Here is a 21454-nt window from a genome sequence, read left to right as displayed (position 1 = left end):
CGGGGGCTCGCGCGCCGGCCGCCGGGTGATCGCAGGCAGGCAGGCAGGCAGGCAGCTCGGTTTTTCATTTCTGTATCGCAACCTCTAACTCATATGTATAGAAATAATCAGCTAGAAATAATATCATGGTTTCTTTGTGTAAATTCTTGAAAAGACTAGCACTCTGGGAGGATGAGGCAGGAGGATTGCAAGTTTTTGAGTCCCACCTAGGCCATTTAGCAAGACCATGTCTCAAAATCAGAAAATAAAATAACATTAAGACAGCCGGGGCTGTAACTGAGTCCAAAGGCCTTGACTACAATCCCTAGTAGAACCAAAATAAATAAATAGAAAATTTTAAAAGGATAAAAAAGGAAAGGGATAAAATCTGTTGCTCTCTCTGGTCTCTATTGTAAACCACTTTATGGACCCCTACGCACCCTGGGAATTGGCCCCCCAGGGTCAAGTTCCTTCTCCACATCTCTTTAGCTATTGTGTGCAGGGGGCTAAAGATTAGCCTGGTAAAACAAAAAAAAAAAGTAAAGCCAGGTGTGGTGGCGCACGCCTGTCACCCCAGCACTCGGGAGGCTGAGGCAGGAGGATCGCTGTGAGTTCCAGATCAGCCTGGGCTACACAGTGAGTTCCAGGTCAGTCTCAACTACATAGTGAGACCCTGTCTCAAACAAACAAACAAACAAACAAACAAAAAACCCCCAAAACTAACGATTAGCATGCTAAGCTGCCCCTCTGAAAGTTGTGGGTGGGTCAGTTTAAATTAGAAGTTAGTAGACATACTCTGTTGGCAGCCTTAACTTGCACCTTTCTACTTGAGAGACTTTGGGTGTCACCCTACATCCTTGAGCTTTAGTTCCCCTCTGTGAGTGGCTTTGTTCACACAGATAGCACTGGTGGCACAAGTTTGCTATGAGGAATCAAGGAGAGAAAAAGTGAGCAGAACAAAGAGCCTGGTGCATAGCAGGTTCCCAGGGAAAAACAACAATTACAGTTAACGTTCAGACAGTGAAGCAGACTCAGTGTTTTTGTTTTTGTTTTTTTAAGCACAGCCCCCAGAGTTCCTAAAATGTGTCATTTTCATTGGTGTACATGCTGGTTGGCAGAGTAGATGCACAGTGGATGTTTGACGGAAATAGAACAAAACAGTAAGTTTTCTTAAACCATCAGCATATGAAAACATCTGCCTACTCTCTCGTCCTGAGAAATCTTTCTCATGTCTGGCCTAATTTCCTAATTTCTCCACTGGGGAAGAGTGGGGGGCTGACACGGATCAGCCCCACTTTTGCTTTCCCATTTTTTTTAATTTGTTTGTTTTTGTTTTGGTACTGGGGATCGAACTCAAGACCTTGTACTCATGAGGCAGGCACGGTGTCACTGAGCTAAATTCCCAGGGGTCTGCTTTCCTGTTCTTGGCCCAGCACAGGGGAGGCAGGACCAAACTGCGGCCCGCTCCACCAGGCCTCACACCTTACTGGCTGTGCCCGTGAGATCCTCTGACAGCCTGCGACGTGCAGGAGGAGCGCTCCCTAGGGGACACAGTTTATCACACTATCTATTCTGTGCTTGGGACAACGGCCAGGGCCTCGGCCTCCTCCTGGGGCATCATATTTATGTCTCCCCCAAGTGCGGTGGGGTTACCTTGCTTATGTGTGCATAACCCACAGAGCCCAAGGTGAATCACGCAATTTCTCCAGAGTGATTTTTTTTTTTTTTTTGGGGGGTTGGATAGACTGGGGATTGAGCCCAGGGCTTTCACACTGAGCTACAGCCCCAGCGCTTCATTTCTAGATAGGTTCTCACTAAGTTGTCTAGGCTGGGATCTAACTTGTGATTTTCCAGCCTCAGCCTCTAGAAGGCTGAGATTACAGGCTTGTGCAGCAATTTCAGCCACCACATTTGCCTGGGTAACTACTTTTTATTCTTTTTAAAAGTGTTTTGTTTTTTGATACAGGGTGTCCCTATTCCAGGCAAGTGCTCTACCACTTAGTTGTACCCAAGCCTTGACCGTCTATTTTCACCCTTTCGTGTATGTATTTTATTCTTGAGTGAGATGTTTTAGCAAAGCTATTGAATTCAGTAAGAATGATTTCCTTTGGGAACTGAATCCAGGGCCCCCCCCTTTTTTGGAGACAGGGTCTTGCTTTGTACTTCTGGCTGGACTTGAACTCACTAGGTAGCCCAGGCTGGCCTCAAACCTGCAGCCATCCTCCTGCCTCAGCCTCCAAGTGCTGGGATTACAGACATGCACCACCATGCCTGGCTCAGGGCTTTTGGCATAGTAAGTGCTCTACAACTGAGCAACCTCTCCAGCCCAGCGATTTGCACTTTAGTAGATTTAGTTATAAGAATTTTTTTTTTCTGGCACTGTGATAGCCAATCCAACTCCGTCTCGTGCCTCTACGCCATTTTGTACCTGTGCTTGAACAAAGTGCTTGAACAAAGCACCCAAAACCCCCACATCCTGCTTGGCAGTAAACTTGCTACAGTTGCAGGATGTATGGTAGCTCACCCAGTGTGTGAAACTTCCTTGTGTCCCCCACGAACCTGGCATGTTTCTGTTTCTGTAAGATTCCGCTTGCTCTCCCTGAGCCCTCCCCAGCTGAAACCATGATTTAAAAGGAGAAATCAAACCCCTGCAGAAAGAGCTTTCCAGGGAGCAGCCCCCTTGGCTTCAGGCTTTAATAAATGGGCTCAAATCTGGCACAGGGTGTGGTGCATTTCTGTTGTTCTAACTCCTCATCCATGTCAGTGCTGGGGATCAAACGCAGGCAGAAGCGACGCCACTTAGCTAAATCCTGGCCCGACAAGAAATAGTCTTAAAACAGGCATTAGTGGTACAAGTTTGTAACACTAGCACTTTCAGACTAAAGCAGGAGTATTGAGAGTTCAAGGCCATCCGGGGCTACAGACTGAGATCCTGTCTCACATTAATTAATTAATCGATTAAAATAAAAAGTATTCTTCCTATGAATTTCTTTCCCAGAGAACATGAGCTGAGGCAAATAAACCATGGAGATGGGCGGAGAGTTTAACTATTCTAGTTCCTGTGAGATTATAATGGGTAGGTTTGACTTTAGAAGAACTCTGAGGTGAGGCAGCTTTTTAAAAATCCTACACCATGACTAATAGTGGTGGTTATTAAAGTGGAAGTCGGACTACCTAGAATAAAGCCCAGGGTGATGGCACACGCCTGCAATCCAAGGACCAGGAGGCTGAGCCAGGAGGATCGCTGCGAACTGGAAGCCATCCTGGTTACAGAGTGAAACCCTGTGGCAGACAAAGGTAGAATAAAGACTTTGGCGAATCCACGGAGGCACTGCATAGCTTTGAACACTTTAAGTATATGCCTTGGTCATTTATTCACTTCTCACTTAGATTCTAAAAGCAAGAAATGGAAATAAATGACAGAAATAAAAGTTAAATGTGCTTCAAATGCCACTCCTCCAATAAATTTTAAAATTAAATTTGGAAGGGCTGGGGATTTAGTTCAGTGGCACCGCACCCGCATGGCAAGTAAGAGCCCTGAATTCCATCCCTGATACCCCCCCAAAAATAAATAAATAAACAAAAGTAAAATTAGGATAAGGGGAGGAAAAAGGGAGGGGAAGATCAAGCTTAAAGGCCTGGAGAAAGCTTAGAAAATCTCTGAGGAACAAACGGAAGATTATTTTAGGCATTTGGATTCCCTGGGAAGTTTTCCTGGCTTTGAGGACCTAATACATGGAGAGTATTTTTCGCTGTCAGAGCTAATCTTTCAAATATTGTACAAGACTACAAGCACAACTCTACGTGGACTTTTGTTTTTACCTGACTTTAACTCTAGTTTCCCTCTGGCTTTTCAAAAACAGACCCGCCCATCACTGACTTCCAAGGCAAGAGTGGGTGGCTGGCGGCCCGCTTTGTCCTTGGGGTGCGCTTGGAGGTTTGCTTCCCTCAGGTTCTGGCAGGGGGTGGGGTGGGGTGGGACAGAGAGCTCTTGGCCATGCAGGGTCTTTCTTGGCTGGTTGGCTGTGCATCCTATCAAACAGTGAAAAAGTTTATTTCCATGTGGAAACAAATCTTGCAAAATTATCCTACTGTCTAAAGCAGGCTTACTTACTAGGGACAAAGCCATTCTCCGTATTAAGTCATAGTCCTTGCAGTTCCAGCTCTTACACCTTCTCCCCTGCAGCCTTGTTTGCTTTGGTTCCTGTTCTTGTCAGTTACCCTTCTATCCACCCATCCCATGTACCCTGATGTGTTTGTCTATGACCCTTCATGAATTTAGGACTTTATCGTAACAGCCATGCATTGATAGATTTCAATAATGGTTATACTAGTTCTGGAAAATGAAAGATAGGGTTTTTAGAGTTTGATTAATTCCCAATTTCTTTCCTTTATCTCAAGTGAAATGAAGATTCTATTTTTAGACTAAACAAAGATGCTATTGTGACTTATGTCCTGATGTCCCCTCAAAGCCTCATGTGGGCATACGTGAGGCTTTTTCAGAGGTGGCTGGATCTGGAGTGTGTGACACTGGGATCAAGGGCACCAGAATTAAGGGTGTGAGTGCCACCTGCTCTGAGCAACCTGGATAAGATGTAAGGGATAGAAAGAGCTGTGGTTGTTGCTTTGCTGTCTTTCTGCATACCATGAACTGTTTCTCCTCTGTGTTTCCACCCTGCCTTGAATTATCCAGATGATTTACAAACTGTGAGCTAAGTAAACCTTTCCTCCTTTAACTTTGGATGTTGGGTAAAAGTAATGAACACAGATACACAGGCAGGGTGTAAAGGGTTAGGTAAATAGTTTCTTAATAAGAGCCTTTAAATTGGATGTGGTGCACATCTGTAATCCCAGCACTTAGGAGGCTGAGGCAGGAGGATTGCCGTGAGTTTGAGGACAGTCAGGGCTACACAGTGAGTTCAAGACAGTCTGAACTACATAGCAGAACTCTGTCTCAAAAAGCAAAAGCCATGCCTACTGGTACACATCTGTAACCCCAGCACTTGAGAGGCTGGGAAGGAGGATTGCCCCAAGTTCAAGGCCAGCCTGGACTATATGGCAAATTCAAGGCCAACCTGTATTACAGAGCATGCCTCCTCTCAGAGTAACAAAAGCAAACAAACAAAAAAGTATCTTTTAAAAAGCCAGCCACAATGGTGCACACCTGTGATCCAAACAACTTAGAAGCCTGGGGCCTGAGGTAGGAACATCACAGGTTTGAAGCCAGTTTAGGCAAATTAAATTAAAAAAAAAAAAAAAAAAAAAAAAAGAGGCAGGGGAAGTATGAAACTCAGTGGTGGAGCATTTGTCTAGCGTGCATGAGGCCCTGGGTTCAATCCCAAAGTACCAAAGGGGAAGAAAAATGGCTTCCAAAATTTAACTGAAAGTTTTACTTTTTTCAGCAAAGCTAAATATTATGTAAGACAAAAGATGTAGACAGATTGTATAAAATATGCCTTCATAATGACCAATAATGAAAAAGGTAGTTTATGTTACTCCTAAGATATTTAAAAAATTAAGTAGTTGTAAAGGTACAGAAAAGATGCTTTTTAAAGCTTTTCTGTGCTAGCTTTGGCAGCACATATACTAAAGATTTTCTTGCAAATTTTACTGCCTTTTCTCTTAAAACTAGTAGTTCCCAAATGGCTACTAATATCATACACCAGTAGGGGGCGCTGCAACATTGCTTTTAAGTCTTACATAGGAATAGATTTTTGGGCAATTTTTCTTTTGCCCTTTTGCAAAATAAAATGATGAGGACACTGTCAAGGAAAAAAAGCAGTCCCATTAGAATATGAAAACTAGCAAACAAGTTACTAGGACCTAAGTTAGCAAAGGAGAGAATTATTTTCTTTGTCAAAACCAGTGTGAGAACAATGTTTAATACTAATGAACGTCTCATGAACACAAAACTTCATGCTAACTCTCTTACACCCCATAACTTTTGTGGGCAATTATGTATAAGGAACTTCCAAGCTGAAACTAATAGTAAAACTCAGTTGCAGATGGTCTGCTGTACATTATGGTGGTTACAACATGTAACTAAAAATCTCGAATGCAATAGCTTCCAGATAGATTGCGGTTTCGGGCATAAATTACTCAGCATTCACCTGTGTGAGGACAATGTACTGCGAGGTATGGCCAGATGCAGGTATCTGCCTGCGTTTACCTGCACAGTCTGGGATACTAGGTGCCTTGTCATTCGCCAGCAGAGACGACCAGAACTATGAGTCAATGTGCATGTGGTCCTAGAAAAAAGCAAATGCTGTTTCTCGGATTGTTTATTTCCATGAGAAGGAGAAAGAAAAGCAAGCCTATGCATTTCTCGTTGGCCTCACTGGCACAGCTATTATCATTTGTTTTACTAATTTTAGTCTTATGGAAAGAAACCATCAGCACCGAGGGAAAGATGCTTTGGGCTCCACTTATGTTCAGAGTGGTATCAGATACTGGGCCCAGCTGGGATGGGGTGCAGATCTGCACTGTCCCTGCCCACATGTTGACAGTTCTACCTGCAAGGTGAGTCCTCGGATAAGGCAGTGTAGACCCAGACCCTGTTGCCGAAGGTTGTGGTCCTGGGATTGAACCCAGGGCCTCCGTTCTAGGCAGCTACCATAACTTGTATTGAAACGAATGCCACTGCGAGCGGGAGTGCCGGTTCCTGGAGCAGATTCTCCAAGGGCCGTTTGTTTCTCTTCCTGGAGGAAGTGCCATGCTGTTAACGAGACTGGGAGAGAAATTCAATAAATGTCATCCTTGGTCTGAATGGGTGGATGTCAACGCTAAGAGTTGCTTAGTTGAAGTCCCAGACGTGGAGTAACAACTCGTACTTATCAGTGGTGACTCAGAGGGCTGGGGTTTAGCTTAGTGATAGAGCACATGCCTAACATGCTGGAGGTCCTGAGTTTCTGGATGACACTGGAAACAAACAACAACAGAAATATAGAAATAAACCAGCCAAGATTCCGAGAAGCCCAAACCAAGTGGCCTGAAGGAAGCTCAGAGGTATAGGGAGGGCCAGCGTTTATGAACTGGTTGAACAAGACCCTGTCTGGCCATCTGACCCACCTGAGGCAGCTCCGAGGAAGGCCGGTCTGGCCTTGGGGCCTCTTAGAGGAAACCCCAGGGCCAAGAGTTCGAATTGCACTTTGGGAACTGGGTGTGGGAGGGAGAGGACAGCCCAGGACGGATCCAATTGTCTGTGCTTGCCTGAACTCTAGGGGCAGGCCTTTCCTTTCCAGGAGACCCCCTTGGCAAAGGTTTTCAGCCCAAAGACTTTTCCTCTTGCTTGTCCTCAGGGCAAAAGAAAATGCACCTGCTTGGTAGGTAGGGTTGAATCCTCCTGCACTGCAAATTCCAGACCAACTGGAAGGGGATATAAATCCCCTGATGGACCTAAGAGTGGATTCTCACTCAGCTCAGAGTCCTTCTGAATATCATAAGGAGGAACTTCAGCCTTGAGATAAAAGGATCTGTAAACAGGCCTGCAAGGCCTAGGGCTAATCCCACGGAAAGCTCCTTTATGCCCTTATCTCCGGTGACCTCCACAGCAGGTCCGTATTATGATGCCAATCACAAGAAGAAGGAAACTTCCTGGAGCAATCAGCAGGGCTTGAATCTGAATTTAGGTCTTTAACTTCAGGCCTAAAAACCTCTCACGCCATTTTGCACTGCTGAGTATTTGGTCAGCAAGGGAGGGGTAATAAGTATTATCTATTAATTAAAGAAGAAGCATGAATTACTGGTTAAAAGCAAATAGTCTGGGCTTGGATCACAGCTCTTGGATTTGTTAGCTACATGACCTTGTAAAAGCAACTCAACCTGTCTGTGTCTGTTTCTTCATTGGTAAAATAATACCTGCCCCATAGTTTTGTGAGGATTAAGTGAATTTCTATAGTAAAGTTGTTAGAACGATCTGTAGCATATACTAAGGACCGAATACATATTTTCCTCTATGATGATGACAGTGATATTTGTTAATAAACAACGCATTAGGAGAAAGGGATCAGTTGAGACTTTGTCAAATTATTGCTTTTTTGTTTGTTTGTTTGTTTCATTGCTTTATGAATTAGGATCCTTCAGTTCCTCAAATGAATGTCAAAAAGTCTAGCCTAATCTTTGGGACGACAACTGATCATTTTGTCAGTGTCTGACTTTACTAGGGCTGCTGTAACAAAATACTGTATGGGTTAAACACCAGACACTTATTTTCTCACAGTTTTGGAGTCTGGAAGTCCGAGACCAAGGTCTCAGTGGTTCTGAATTTTCGGAGGCCCTCGCCTGGGCCGCAGAAACTTTCTTCTCCTGGGGTCCTCTCCAGGTTGTTTCTCCATGTGAGCTCGTCCCTGGGAACTCTATGCACATTTCCACTTAAAGACAGGGGAGACTAGGTTAGGGCACTCTCCAAAGGCCTCATTGTAACTTAGTCACCTCTTTAAAGTCTCTGGCTCTACACACAGTGGCTGGGAGCTGCTGGACAATGCGACTTCAACAAATGAATTTAGTGTGGGGGGTGCGGAGTGGGGAGCAACTCAGCCAGCACAGCCAGGTTCCTGGAGGAAGAAAAAGTTAGAGCTTTGGACCTAGCTCAGGGGTAAAAGCGCTTTCCTAGCGTGCAGCACGCTCTGCATCACATCCCAGCACGGGTGAGGGAAACTCAGTGCTGTCCTCAGTCACTAAGTGGCAGTCCCCTCCTCGGACACTCGGTGCTCAACCCCAGGGCCTTGCTAGATGAGCTCACTGACACTGAGCTGCATGCATGCCCTGCCCTAACAGGTACCATTTGAAATTTGGTTTTGAGTTACTGAGGATTGAGCAGTTCCTGTGCACTGAGTTATGTCCCCAGCTCTTTTTGTGTTTTTATGTTGAGACAGGGATCTGGATTGCCCAGACTCGGCTCTAAGTTGAGATCCTCCTGCTTTACCCTCCCAGGGTGCTGGCATTACAGGTAAGCTGTACCACCCTTGGCTCATAGGTACCATTTAGAGGAAGAGGTAGGCAGGCATGGGAGTGCACACCTGTAATCCCAGCACTCACACTAGAGACTGAGGCAGGAGGGCAATTGGAGGGTAGCCTGGACAATTCAGTGAGAACTCGCCTCAAAAATGAAAAATGGGGAGAAAAAGGAAGCTGCTGAAAGCTTGGGAGTGACTGTGGATTAGTTTTAGTGGAGCGCCATCCTGCAGTCTTATACTTGGTATTATTTTAGTTCCTCTCCTAGGGATGGGAGCAGGGCCTGTGCACACTAGGCAAGCACTTTACCATTGAGCTCCCCGCACCCCACCCCACCGCCAGCACTCCCTACTTAAGATTTTTGAAGCCAGGCTTGGTGGACAAGGCAGGATGATCGCTGCAGGTTCAAGGCCAGCCTGAACTACATAGTGAGACCCTATCTCAAAAAACGAAAGAGTAACAAACAAACAAGAGAATGTTAGCTCCCCCCTCTCTCCTACTCTTCTTCCACCTGCTGAGAGAGGAGGGAAAGCGGCCGGGCCCAGTAAGGGAGGTGAGCCCTGCGTGAGGGAACAGGGATGTCCTGCTAACCTGGTGCCACTCAGCAAAGGCCTTTGTCTTGCTGGGGAACGGGAACACCCACAGCATCTTATCTGCTATGCTCCTCTGCAAGTTCTCCATCGCGAAAAAAGTGTTTCTTCATTGTGACCCATTTAAAAATAATTTCCCATTATGACCAGTTTAAAAAAAAAAAAGTATTTGCTAAGAAGGTCACTGCTAACTAAACAACAATAAAGACTAAATAAACCTTTCGTACCTTTCAATGTTCTGTGGTAACATTTGCAATACTTATTCTGATTGTGTGATTTAGCAACTTGTTTTTTAAATTCTGATTTCTAATTTAAGATGTTTCTTTGGTTCTCCTTGATTTTTATTTATTACTGACATATTTATTGTGTATTTTAATTATGCTGCAAAAATAAGGTGGCATTTATGCTATCTTTTAATAGAATCCTGGTGTATCTACACACACAAACACGATTGACACGTGCTTTTACAGTGTAACTGCCAAGAATAACTAATCTAGGAATAACTGCAGAATCTGATAATACAGGTGGTGTGCCTTCTTAGAAATAATTTGTCTACATGAAGAGACATAAATCCCTTCCAATTTTAAAAGTGAAATTAAAATGAAGAGCCTGCCTTCTTCCTAAAGGAATATTTAACTACTCTTAGAAAAAAATTGATTCCGAAAAGAAGATTCAAGATTTAGAAACCACCATATTGCAATTCCTTCTGAGTACTAGACTTTTGGTATTACTATTCTGCATGTTTCCTTTTTTCCTCCCTAAGATCTGATTTTGCATGGTTTTGTTGTTTGTTTATTTTGTTTTGTTCTGCTTGCTCTTCACAAGATAGTCACTTTTCTCCAAAGTTTATGTTTCTTAGAGGCAACATCTAATTTTCCAAATAGGTTGGGGGCAATGCGTGGGCTTAATTTCAAAAAATGAGTGGGCTGTACCCAAGGCAGGAGTGGTGCTACACTCTGTGATCCCAGCACTCTGGAACACTGAGGCGAGAGGAGGAGCACAGAGACTCTGAGGCCAGCCTGGACTACACGGCAAGACTCTGTATCAAAAACAAAACAAAACAGTTTCTTTTTTTTTTAACCTAAAAGAAGCACAAAGAAACAAAGAATACATTGCATCAATTCACTTCAGGAATTATTTTAGAGAAATTTGCTCCATTGTTAGAGTTGTTGTTCTGTTTTCTATGATAACATTATCTGTTACAGAAGCTGCCAGCGCCATCAGCAGCTGAATTCCTGAAATGAGTCAGCTAACTTTATTTTTAACTGCTTGTCTTGCTGCTGTGACACAATACCCGATACCCAAAGTTAAAGGAGGAAAGGTTTATTTAGCTCACTGTCTGTAGAGGTTTCACTCCATAGTTGGCTTTCTCCAAGGCAGGGTGGTACATGGCTGAGGGGTGGTAGTTCTTGGCAGGCAGAAGATAGGAAGAGCAAGCAAGGAGATTTACCAGTATCTTTCTGCCCCTTTTATCTTATCTGGACTACTAAGGGTGGGTAGAACTCACATCCTTAATCTAGTGCCCTTAAGCCTAGCATTGCACCACTATAGACCTATAGATTCACACAATAGATCCAGCCACCTCTGAAAAAGCCCCACCTATGATGCATGAGGCTTTGGAGGACATCTAGACACAAGCCATAACACTGCTTTTTAATTGCATGCAGAGACCATCAAGAATAATATAAGAGGGCCGGGGATTTAGCTCAGTGGCACCACACCTGTCTCACAAGCACAAGGTTCTGAGTTTGATCCCTGATACAAAATAATAATAATAATAATAAAAATAATAGAATTTAAAAACATTTTATAGCAAAGCTTTCCCACTGAAGACTATATTAAAAGTAGAGCAAAGATTCAGAATTCTTAATTAATTTCGACAATTTTATTTCTTTTCAAACCTGGTGGCTTAGCTGGATGTGGTGACGCATGGCTGTGACAGAAGGCTGAGACAGGAGGATCCCAAGTTCAAGTTTAGCCTGGGCAACTTAATGAGTCTGTTTCAATGCACAACCCCCAGTCCAAAAAGCTAGGTAGCTTACTAAGTTTGATGGTACACGCCTACAACCTCAGCATTAGGAAGCTAAGGCAGGAGAGTCTCAAGTTCAAAGTCAGCCTGGACTACGTAGCAAGACCGTGTATTAAAAAAACCAAAAACTCAATTTGGTAGCTGGCCAGGCGGTTGTCCATGCTGTAGTCCCAACTACATGGTAGGCTGAGGAAGAAGAATCACTTAAAATCATGAATTCCAGATCAGCCTGGGCAACACAGACCCTATCTTTTGCAAAAGCAAACTCACAACTGGACTATGAGCTCCAGTAGAAAAAGTGCTTACTTAGCAGGCACAAGGACTGGGGTTCTATCTCCAGCATGGCAAAAAGGAAACAAATAACAATTTTAGAAGCTCATAGCTGTAGAGCATGGATAGGTAGTAAAAATCTCTGATGTTAGACACCTTTCTTAAGCTTTTGCTATGACAATCCTCAGATATATTACATGGTACCTCTGGATTCATAGAGAACAAGTTGTATTTTGGCAACCAGCATGCATAACACGTGAACATGAAGGTGCTGTAGTACAATTTAGAACGAATATCAGTGATTTAGAAATCATGTATTTACCTAAGTTAAAGCAATTTGGATAGTAACAAAAACCTACCCACAAGGTTGTACCAATATCAAAGAACAAATGTTTCATCCCTGTTTCAAGCACTTCAAGACATTATTTTAATCCATACAATGTTTCCTTGAGTTATGTAGGTGGCAAGTCATGCCAAGATAAAAATTCAAAATGCAGAGTAAATGGAACATTATGTAGAGAATAAAGAGCTGCTGATCATGCTTTGTTGATTTTCTGCTTTTCCTGGAAGATTCATTTGTGATTTTGCTTTCTTGTATTTTGCATGCAGCAGTCACACCATGCCACATTTGCTAATGGGCCACAGTGACCTGTAAGGAGCTCTGTGTTCCCACAGCTCTCTCCTCCCATCAGCCTTGGCTGGAGATGACTGAAGGACACAGTCCTCCCATACAAGCCAGCATCCCATTCCCTCTCCACCCCACTTCCCCAGATCTTCGTCTACAGCGAAAAGTGAAATAATTAAATCAAATGTCAAATACATAGATAGCAAAGAGAGCTCATGTATCTGGATGGTGCGCTGATTTCGCTTTAGTTAGGTATCATACAGAAGGTGGCGTTCACCCTCAGCATCTGCTAATGTCTCACGACAATGTGGTGTAGGCGTCAAGGTCCAATGGATCACTGAAACTAGGTCATTTCTTGGAGGACTGACTTGGCCTTTTGTGATTCATTGGAAAATCAAAGGAAGATCACTTGGATAAGTTCTTCTGACGAACTCTGCCCTGTAGGGTATAGCTGGTAGAGGCCAGCTGTTCTTCTGCTTGATGGGAGGCTGAAGGAAAGTTCACAGTTTGAACTTGTTGTAGCTGAAAGACGTTTTATTCCTAATTTTTATGAAAACTGGGGACGTGGATATCTACTGCCATCCCATCACCACGGTACGATTTTCTAAAAGTGCTTTAATTTTATTTCTGATATTTTATGCTTATTGGGCAGTAGAGGGGACACTCTCCAAGTCACATAGAGGCCAATTTCAAAACAGAGGAACACAGGGTTTTGTTTATTTTGCTTGTACTTTTGTTTATTGTCTCAAGAAAATATATCTTATGGCTGCCTAGCCTGGTAAGCACAGCCACAGAACTGGAGGAAATATTATTGAGACAAGAATATTCAACTCCAAACTTCTGATACTCAACTAAAAGATGGCTTTTAAATGAAATCGTGCTGCTAATCACCTTCTTTTGGTGCAGATAGAGCTCCATATGGCTGTTGAACTTGGTTTGATGTGCTTCCGTTTTCAGGATAAAGAGAGTTTTAGAAAAGAGTTCCAGAGAAGCCAACAATTCCGGAAGGGCTGGTTGCCCTTATTGTATATGATCTGAGGCTGACAGCTTAAACAAGCAAGTGCTAATGACTCAAAATCCCCTACATCTTTTGTATTATACACATGCAAACATCAGCATTATTATTGTTATTTATGTTGTCTCTAGGAGTCTTTCATTAACATTAACTGAACTGGTTTTAGGCTGATTGCCAAAAATACTCCCCAAAAGAAATATTTTCCAAATGTCAACTTTCTGGAAAAAAAAAATTGGAACTTCAAATTAGCCTTTGGCTAATTAACCTCTAATTGATTTCCAATCCTCTAGAACATTTCAACATTTTATGGAGGCAGAACATATAGTATTCAACAGGAGATGACCTCTGAATTTGGATAAATGGTTGACTCAAATCTGATTATAAATTGATTTGCTTCTAAGATAAGCCATTAGATAAATTTTATAGCTGTTTGTTTGTTTTGGTACCAGGGATCAAATTTGGGACCTTGTACTTGCAAGGGAGGTGGAGGAATCAATGAGCTAAATCCCGGCCCAATTTTGTAGCTTTTTAATCTGAATTTTAATTTATTTCTTCTCTCCCCTCTTCCTCCCCACTTCTTCCCCTCCTCCTCCTTCTTCAAAGGTACTGGAGATAGAACTCAGGACCCTCATCGGTGTATTCTGATTCTGTGTAAAAGTGACTCAAGATTTAGATCTCAAATATTCTGTAACAATATAAGTATATTTATATTTATCTTTTGTTTGTTTGTTTTGGTGCTGGGGATGGAAACCAAGGTCTTGCCTATGAGCTAAAGCCATACCATGTGATATGTCATCTTATGTCAGATAATATATAAATCTGAAAAACAGGAGACAGAGATTTTACTAAGCTTAGTCTTGGATTGTGGAAAGAGTTTTTTTTCAGATTGGAATCTTCTAGAGCTCAGGCATGCAACATAACTGTCAAATGTTCTGTTTTCAGTTTGTTGTTGAAATACAAAATTATTTAAAGTACATTTGGCATCATATGAGACAAATCAATTTTTTCTGCAGTACTACATCAGTGATCAGCCAATTCGAAATTGGATTTTTAAATGTTAAACCTTAGAATATAGAATGCTCCATGGGGGGTTGAAAGGCTGTATTTATCACAAACTAGAAACCGGATATCCTGAAGAAGTACTCACCATTCATCTCTGTTTACTTTCTGGCACTGGAGACTTTGCGAATGGGTGGGCCCTCTGAGTCCACCCAATCTGAAATTTGATGAACTCTTACCTTTCGGTGTTGTTGTTGTTTGTTTGTTTGTCTGTTTTTGGTAAGGGGGATCAAACTCTGGGACCTTGCATGAGGCAGGCGACAGCACCACTGAGCTAAATCCCCGGCCCTCTTACCTCCTGTTTTTACACACTAACTGACACAGTGTCTCTACATATTATATTAAAAATACGTGCATGTTAACACAGTCATTACCTCTTGTTATTGATTTTTATGAACAAATGACAAGCAACATGGAAGCCAGCAGTTTCTTTCTCCTTCATACTTTTATTACTATCCTCTACTCTCTTAGCCAGTCTTTTGTTTACCATCACATTTGACTTCCTTTCCCTGTTAAAATGAAGGAATAGGATAATTAGGGAAAAAAAGAGAACTGATTATTGTAAAACAGCAATTAATTCCTTACTGCTTTACTTGAACATTCATGCATGTTAGTTTTCCAAGGAAATCGGTAATATGCCTTGTTAAATTTCTTTTCTGCCAAAAATGCACTACCATCTGTGTTCTACATGGCAGCGTTTTCTTATTTAATACATATGTCCCCCTTTTTGGGAAGCTTGTTAAGAGCTTTAATATGACAAGAAACAGAAATAAAACAGTGAAAACACATTGTGTTTCAAATTGGAACGCAAGGTTCAGATTTGTGACATTCAGAGAATTTGGAATTTCATGTGCTGTCTATTAATGGTATGGCAATGCTATCAGTCCTCGATGTTAAAAAATGCTTAATTCTAATGTTTATGCAGTTTGGAGCCTGGGAGAGTCATGGATAGTTTCTGAGATCCTTAAGGACCTGGTATTTAAAAAAGATTGATACATTTCAGCAGGGCGTCCAGGTGCAGGCCTGTAACACTCTGCCATGGAAACTGGGGCAGGATGCAGAGTCTGAGGACAGCCTGGACTACAATGACAAGACCCCGACTCCAAAAGAAAAAAGGAAAAAAAAGGTTTGAGTTTAATCAGACAGTGTGAAAAACTTGTTACAAAAGATAAGTCACGAAAAGCCACGGAATGGAATGCAGAATTTTGGCTGCTAGGAGATCTGAATTCTAGTCCCAGTATTACTAGTTGTACAGCCTTTGGGAAAATTACTTAAATTCTTGGTGTTTGTGTTTCCTTGCAACGAGGGGATTGCGGTAGCCTAATACAATCCTAACATTTTTAGCTGACAGTAGTACAGTACTTTGCAAACTTTTCATGTATTTTATTATTATTTAATGTTTTTGTGCTGGGGATTGAACTCTTTCTTCCTCTCTCCCTCCCTTCTGTCCTTCCCTCTCTCTCCTCTCTTTCTTCTTTCATTTATTTTTTCGGGTACTGGGGTCTGAACTCAGGCCCTTGCGCTTTTGAGGCAAGCGTCTTGCCACTGAGCTAAATCCCCGGCCCCCTTTTATAATTTTTAAAAATTTGAGACAGGATCTTGCTAAATTGCTAAATTGTCCAGTCTCAGCTTGAATTTGTAATCCTCCTGTCTCAGCTTCTCAGAGTGCTTGTATTACAGGTGTGGCCCGTTATGCCTGATATTTTATTTTATTTATTTGATACTGGGGATGGAACTCGGGACCTTGTGCTTGCAAGGCAGGCTGCGGATATTTTATTTTATTTTAAAACCAAGGTCTCATACATACCAGATAAGTGATCTACTACTGAGCTACATTCCTACCCCACCAACTGCATTTTATTTACTGTATTTTAAATGACTATGTAAGACTCTATAGAGTCTGTGAGTTTTGCTGTGGTAGAGCTTGTGTCAATCATGCACAAGGCCCTTCATTCCAACCTCCAGAACCAAATAAGTGAATAGATCACTTAGGTTATATACAAGTATGTTTTAGCATTGCAGAGACCCACAAGTAATATCTAACATAAAAACTGTTCAGCAAACTTGACAAATATTGGTTCTTCACAAGAAAATTTAAAATGAGTCTCTGGTTCATGACTTGTCCAGAGCTTCTCTTCTGCTACAGGTTAATAGGTGTTGTATTTTACCTGTGATAGACACATAATCAGAAGTAGCTGTCCTCTTCTGTCCATTGGGAGTAAGATCATGCCAAGTCCAAAGCCTAGAGGCCAGAGCATATACTCCTAGTTCCTATGGATGGTTCACTTAGCTTTTCTAACTTGTCTCATTATCGTTCTTTGAAATAATGACTATGATAATATCTGAACTCTTCCTGCTTTAACATTCCTTATGTGCATTAAATCCTTTTTGTATAATTCATGTAAACAATAAATATTCTTTCAAATGTACACTATGCATAGTTATGTAGGTGATGAGCTCCATTATCCAATTTTCTTTGGTACCAGGGATCGAACTTAGGACCTCACACTTACAAGGCAGGTGCAGTGCCACTGAGCTAAATCCCTGGACCAATTATCAAATATTGCATTAGGGAAAATTTTAAAAAGCCATATGGACCTCAATGAATTTACCATCAAAACAATGGACTCTCAGACGCACAGCACTGGACATGTATGTAGCAGATGCCCTATAAACAGTTTTTGAATGATTAACATCCAAAGAAAATATTCTCTTTAGAGAAATGAATAATTATGTCTGATATTACTATAGCTACCAATTATTATGCTAGTTTTCAGGGGAGTGGTTTAAAATACTTTGATTATAATTTTCTATGGGCAAACTGAAGAGTCTGAGGTTGAAAGCCGACTTAATAATTCAGACAGAATACTGGAAATGGTCAATTGTTATGTAAGGCAATATGAAGAAAGAAGTAAAGGTCTACAACCAAAAAGTAAACATACAAGCTTTTTATATACTCATTATGTTGAACCTGAATTACCTACTTTGAACAGTAAGAATTTAAACCAGAACTATGTGTGTTGGTGGGGGAGGAGGTAACTGCAGAAGTGTCTGCCTGGAAACTGATGGAAGGGAATCCTCAGAGGATGCAATGGTTATCCTGAAAACCAGGCACAGAAAAGAGTATCATATGGGTTCGTGAGAATAGGTCTCGTTTTTCATTTTTGTCCTTATCTGGTGTGAAATGTTTTTCTTCTCTTCCCAGTTTGACCATATGCAGAAACGAACAAATTATAATCATGAGAGAAAAGGTTTTAAAGCAAATAGCAACTGCAAAAAACACAGAAGGGAAAAATAACTTTTTCCTCTTAAACAAAGCCAGGACACCATGCTAAATACTTTGGCATCATTCAGGGGAGAGAGAAAATGTTTACATTTTTGACTAAAAACCCAAACCACTTCTTTTGTAATCTTTTCTTTCATTATCTTACTATCATCTTTTTGCGTCTGCTTTCTTAACCTTTGAGATAAACCCTTTATTCAGTTCGGTAGGCTTTGTCTAACTAAAAGATCTGTAGGTTGACTGGAAGGAAACAGAGTACAAAGTTACAGTGCTTACTGCTGTATTGGGAATACAGGATCTGTGTATTGTGATCTGTGTATTATACATGGCAAATCCCAAATTGGTGCCCCACTCTTTTTGTGTCATTGTGGGCAAACTAGCTTGTCCCCTTTGCCTCCATTTTTCTAGGTATACATGTAAGAGGCTCAAAGATTGCATTCGACTTAAACATTCTATGGGGCTACCAGAAAAGAAAGTTTACCTTGGTGCAAGCTTTATGAAGGGCAATTAGGCTATGTTTTCAAAATGACAAAAACACATACCTGCCGACACAGTGACACCAATTCTGGAGGTTCCTCTTACATACGTGTATGGATGCGAAGTGACTACTATACAAGGTTATTCCTTACAGAATAGTTTATGATGGCTAAAGATAAGAAACAAGAATGTTTGCCAACACCCTACGGCTCAGTAAATTCAGATAGTACTTCTAGTTTTTTGAAGTATGTGTTAGTGGGATAGGTTCACTGGGCTTGCTTTACACACACACACACACACACACACACACACACACACACACACAAAATGTTTTTTTGAGGGGGTATACATTTCATTAGAAATCTTAAATACTCTTCAGACAATGTCTTCAATCAAGGCTCTTGTATGCCTACATGGAAAACTGCAGGTTTTAGGATTAGTGGCAAGGATAAAGACAATACAGAGGACAAATGCTTAGTCTGGCAAGAGCATCCGCCATGATGAATGCTCTATGAATGCTCTTCAGCCAGCTTTTCAGCATTTGCCATGGCTTCTTCAAGGGATCCCACCATATTTATTCCCAGGTCTGTTCTGGGAAAGTTTTTTAAAAAGACCAAATTAAACAAACTATGGCATTTATTATTATTATTGTTATTATTTCTCTTTGTGTGTGTGCAGGGTGGGGGTGAGGATTGAACTCAGAGCCTCCCGCAGGCTAAGCATGCACTGTATCACTTGGTTACACCACCAGCCCAAACTATGGCAATTAAAGAAGCAACTCTGCAGGCACAGTGGTGCACACTTGTAATCCCAGCTACTCAGAGGCTGAGGCAGGAGACTTGCAGGTTCAAGGCCAGCCTGGGAAATGTAGGCAGACACTATCTCAAAATAAAAATTTAACAAAAAGGCTAGGGACATAGCTCAGTGGTAAAGTGCTTGCATAGCAGGCGCAAAGCCCTGGTATTGAAAAATCAAGTAAAATTGATAAGGTAGCTTCAAAGACTTCAAGGATTTGGGGGAAGTCTGTAAGAAAACTCTTAACCACATAGTCTCTTCCGATTGAGGCCCTGAAAAACCAGAATAGAAGTGAAGGCAAGGACAAATTTGCAGCTGGCTTCTTGGCTAAGAATGATCCATTAGGGCCCCAACTATTTTGTAAGGTGCAGCTGCCTGAATGGAAGCTGCTTCTGTGAGCATAATTAGAAAGGACAGGGGTAGGGCGTGTGTGGGTAGCAAGTATTTTGTGGCCTTCCTTTCCTTTTGAGTTCATCATCTGAGTTGCTGAGGTCCTCTAGTGGTTGGCAGAAGAGGCCCCAACTGTCCAAATTCTATAGTAATTTGGAAAAGACTACTAAAGGAAGAGGGTGGCAACCAACCCCTATCTTTAGTCTATTCAGTTCACAATCCACACCCCATTCTCCTTCAACATCAGTAGGAACCTGATGTGATAAATTGCTTATGAAGAAATAGGGGCCTGGACTACCGAGATGATAGTGAAGATGCAAGGAAAGAATAAATCTCTAAATTGATTTAACTTTTGTAAGAGGCACACACATAAATTAAGTTTGTGTGTGTGTGTGTGTGTGTGTGTGAGACAAGGTCTCGCTATGTTGAACTCACTATGTACCCCAGGCTGGCCTCGAACTCGTGGTGGTCTTCCTGCCTCGGTCTCCTGCAGAGATTACAGGCGTGGGGTACCACACTTTCCCTAATTTTTCTTTATAGAGGCCACTTTTTCAATTGAAGAATTACATGTACGAAAGAAAGAAAGGACTTATTTTTCTTTAAGAATTGGGAGCTGATCTTTTCGGACAAGATATTTAAAACTCTACTATCTTCCATTCAGAGCGATCCCATCATTTTAAAAGGAAATGTTTTCCACAGTCTTCCTAAAAAAGCAAAAGCAAAACAAAACAAAAACTTTAAAACTGTATCTTCTGCTCTGAGACACAAGGGCCAATTGTCTTCCTACCTTCCGCCCTCCTCGATCTTTTACAGGACGTCCGGGCGTGAGCCTAGCCGGGAAAGATCGGGTGGGGGTTGGGGTAGACGGATGCACGCCAGCAGCCTAAAGTAATCTAGGGTAGAGTTGCTCCCCCAGACCTCTCTTATCTTCGCTTACATCTGCATTTCCCAGGACCACTTTAAAGAAACAAGCAACCAGTTTTAAGCTCATTTAGGGGTTATAAAGCAAGCGAGGTTCTCATTGAGCACTCGCTTCTGATCCTTTTGCCACCGTGCCTGCTCAGTGAGGCTCCACGCTAGGGAAGAGGTTCTCGTCCAGGGCATGGGTCTAGGGTAACTTTCGGACTCTGTGCACAACAGGAGCCTCTTCTTCCCGTGCCAAACCCCTTTCCCTCATTCCTAGCTTTTGAGGCCAGAATGCAGGGAGTCCGGCTAGTGGCTTCTGGACTGCACAACTGGCCCCCAGCTAATCCAATCGTCCAAGGCTGGGCTCTGGGGTGCCGGGAGGTGGTGGGCGTAGGGGCGGAGGGAAGCGCACTCAGCGGTGTCTGGACCACGCGGGGCCAGAAGACTTGACAGATCGCCGCGAAAGCAAACATTCCACAAAATAACACCGCCCCCCTTCCCACGCCGCTCCGCAAAGAAATCAAGGGTGGAGCCCAGGGAGGGGGCGGTCGAGTGGAATTCAGTGAGACCGCCTGCACCGCCCCACCCCGCGCCCACCCAGTCCGGGTTTGGGCTCTGAGGGGAGGTAGGGGCGACGCGGGCGTCTTGTTCCACTCGGGCTTCCAGAGTACTCAGCTTCGCTCCACCGTAGTAAACAAAAGTGTCGTCGCCGCCTCCACGCTGGTTTGCCTCCTAGCAATCAAAACACTGAGAGGGCTAGAGACTCACAGAAACGCTCGCAAATTACCAGAAAATAACAACAGGGATTGAAAAGAGAGAGAGAGAGGAGAGAGAGAGAGAGAGAGAGAGAGAGAGAGAGGGAGAGAGGGAGAGAGGGAGACTCCACCGTAGTAAACAAAAGTGTCGTCGCCGCCTCCACGCTGGTTTGCCTCCTAGCAATCAAAACACTGAGAGGGCTAGAGACTCACAGAAACGCTCGCAAATTACCAGAAAATAACAACAGGGATTGAAAAGAGAGAGAGAGAGGAGAGAGAGAGAGAGAGAGAGAGAGAGAGAGAGGGAGAGAGGGAGAGAGGGAGAGAGA

At 42.6% G+C, this 21454-nt stretch overlaps 1 protein-coding gene across 1 annotated transcript in view; it reads left to right on the top strand.

The window, feature by feature from the left end:
- Positions 1-3003: 3003 nt before the first annotated feature.
- Positions 3004-21454, top strand: part of Foxo1 (forkhead box O1) — a 120209-nt gene continuing 101758 nt past the window's right edge. The window contains exons 1-2 of the mRNA XM_010639175.3: positions 3004-3055; positions 6354-6498. Of these exons, the coding sequence (XP_010637477.2) occupies positions 3004-3055; positions 6354-6498 (197 nt within the window). The remainder of the gene's footprint in view (positions 3056-6353; positions 6499-21454) is intronic.

The sequence above is a fragment of the Fukomys damarensis genome, unplaced genomic scaffold (assembly GCF_012274545.1).
Source record: "Fukomys damarensis isolate Sample0158 unplaced genomic scaffold, DMR_v1.0_HiC HiC_scaffold_38, whole genome shotgun sequence".
NCBI classification, from domain to species: Eukaryota; Metazoa; Chordata; class Mammalia; order Rodentia; family Bathyergidae; genus Fukomys; species Fukomys damarensis.
The sequence above is the reverse complement of the archived record's forward strand: the minus strand, read 5'-3'. Positions and strand labels throughout refer to the sequence as shown.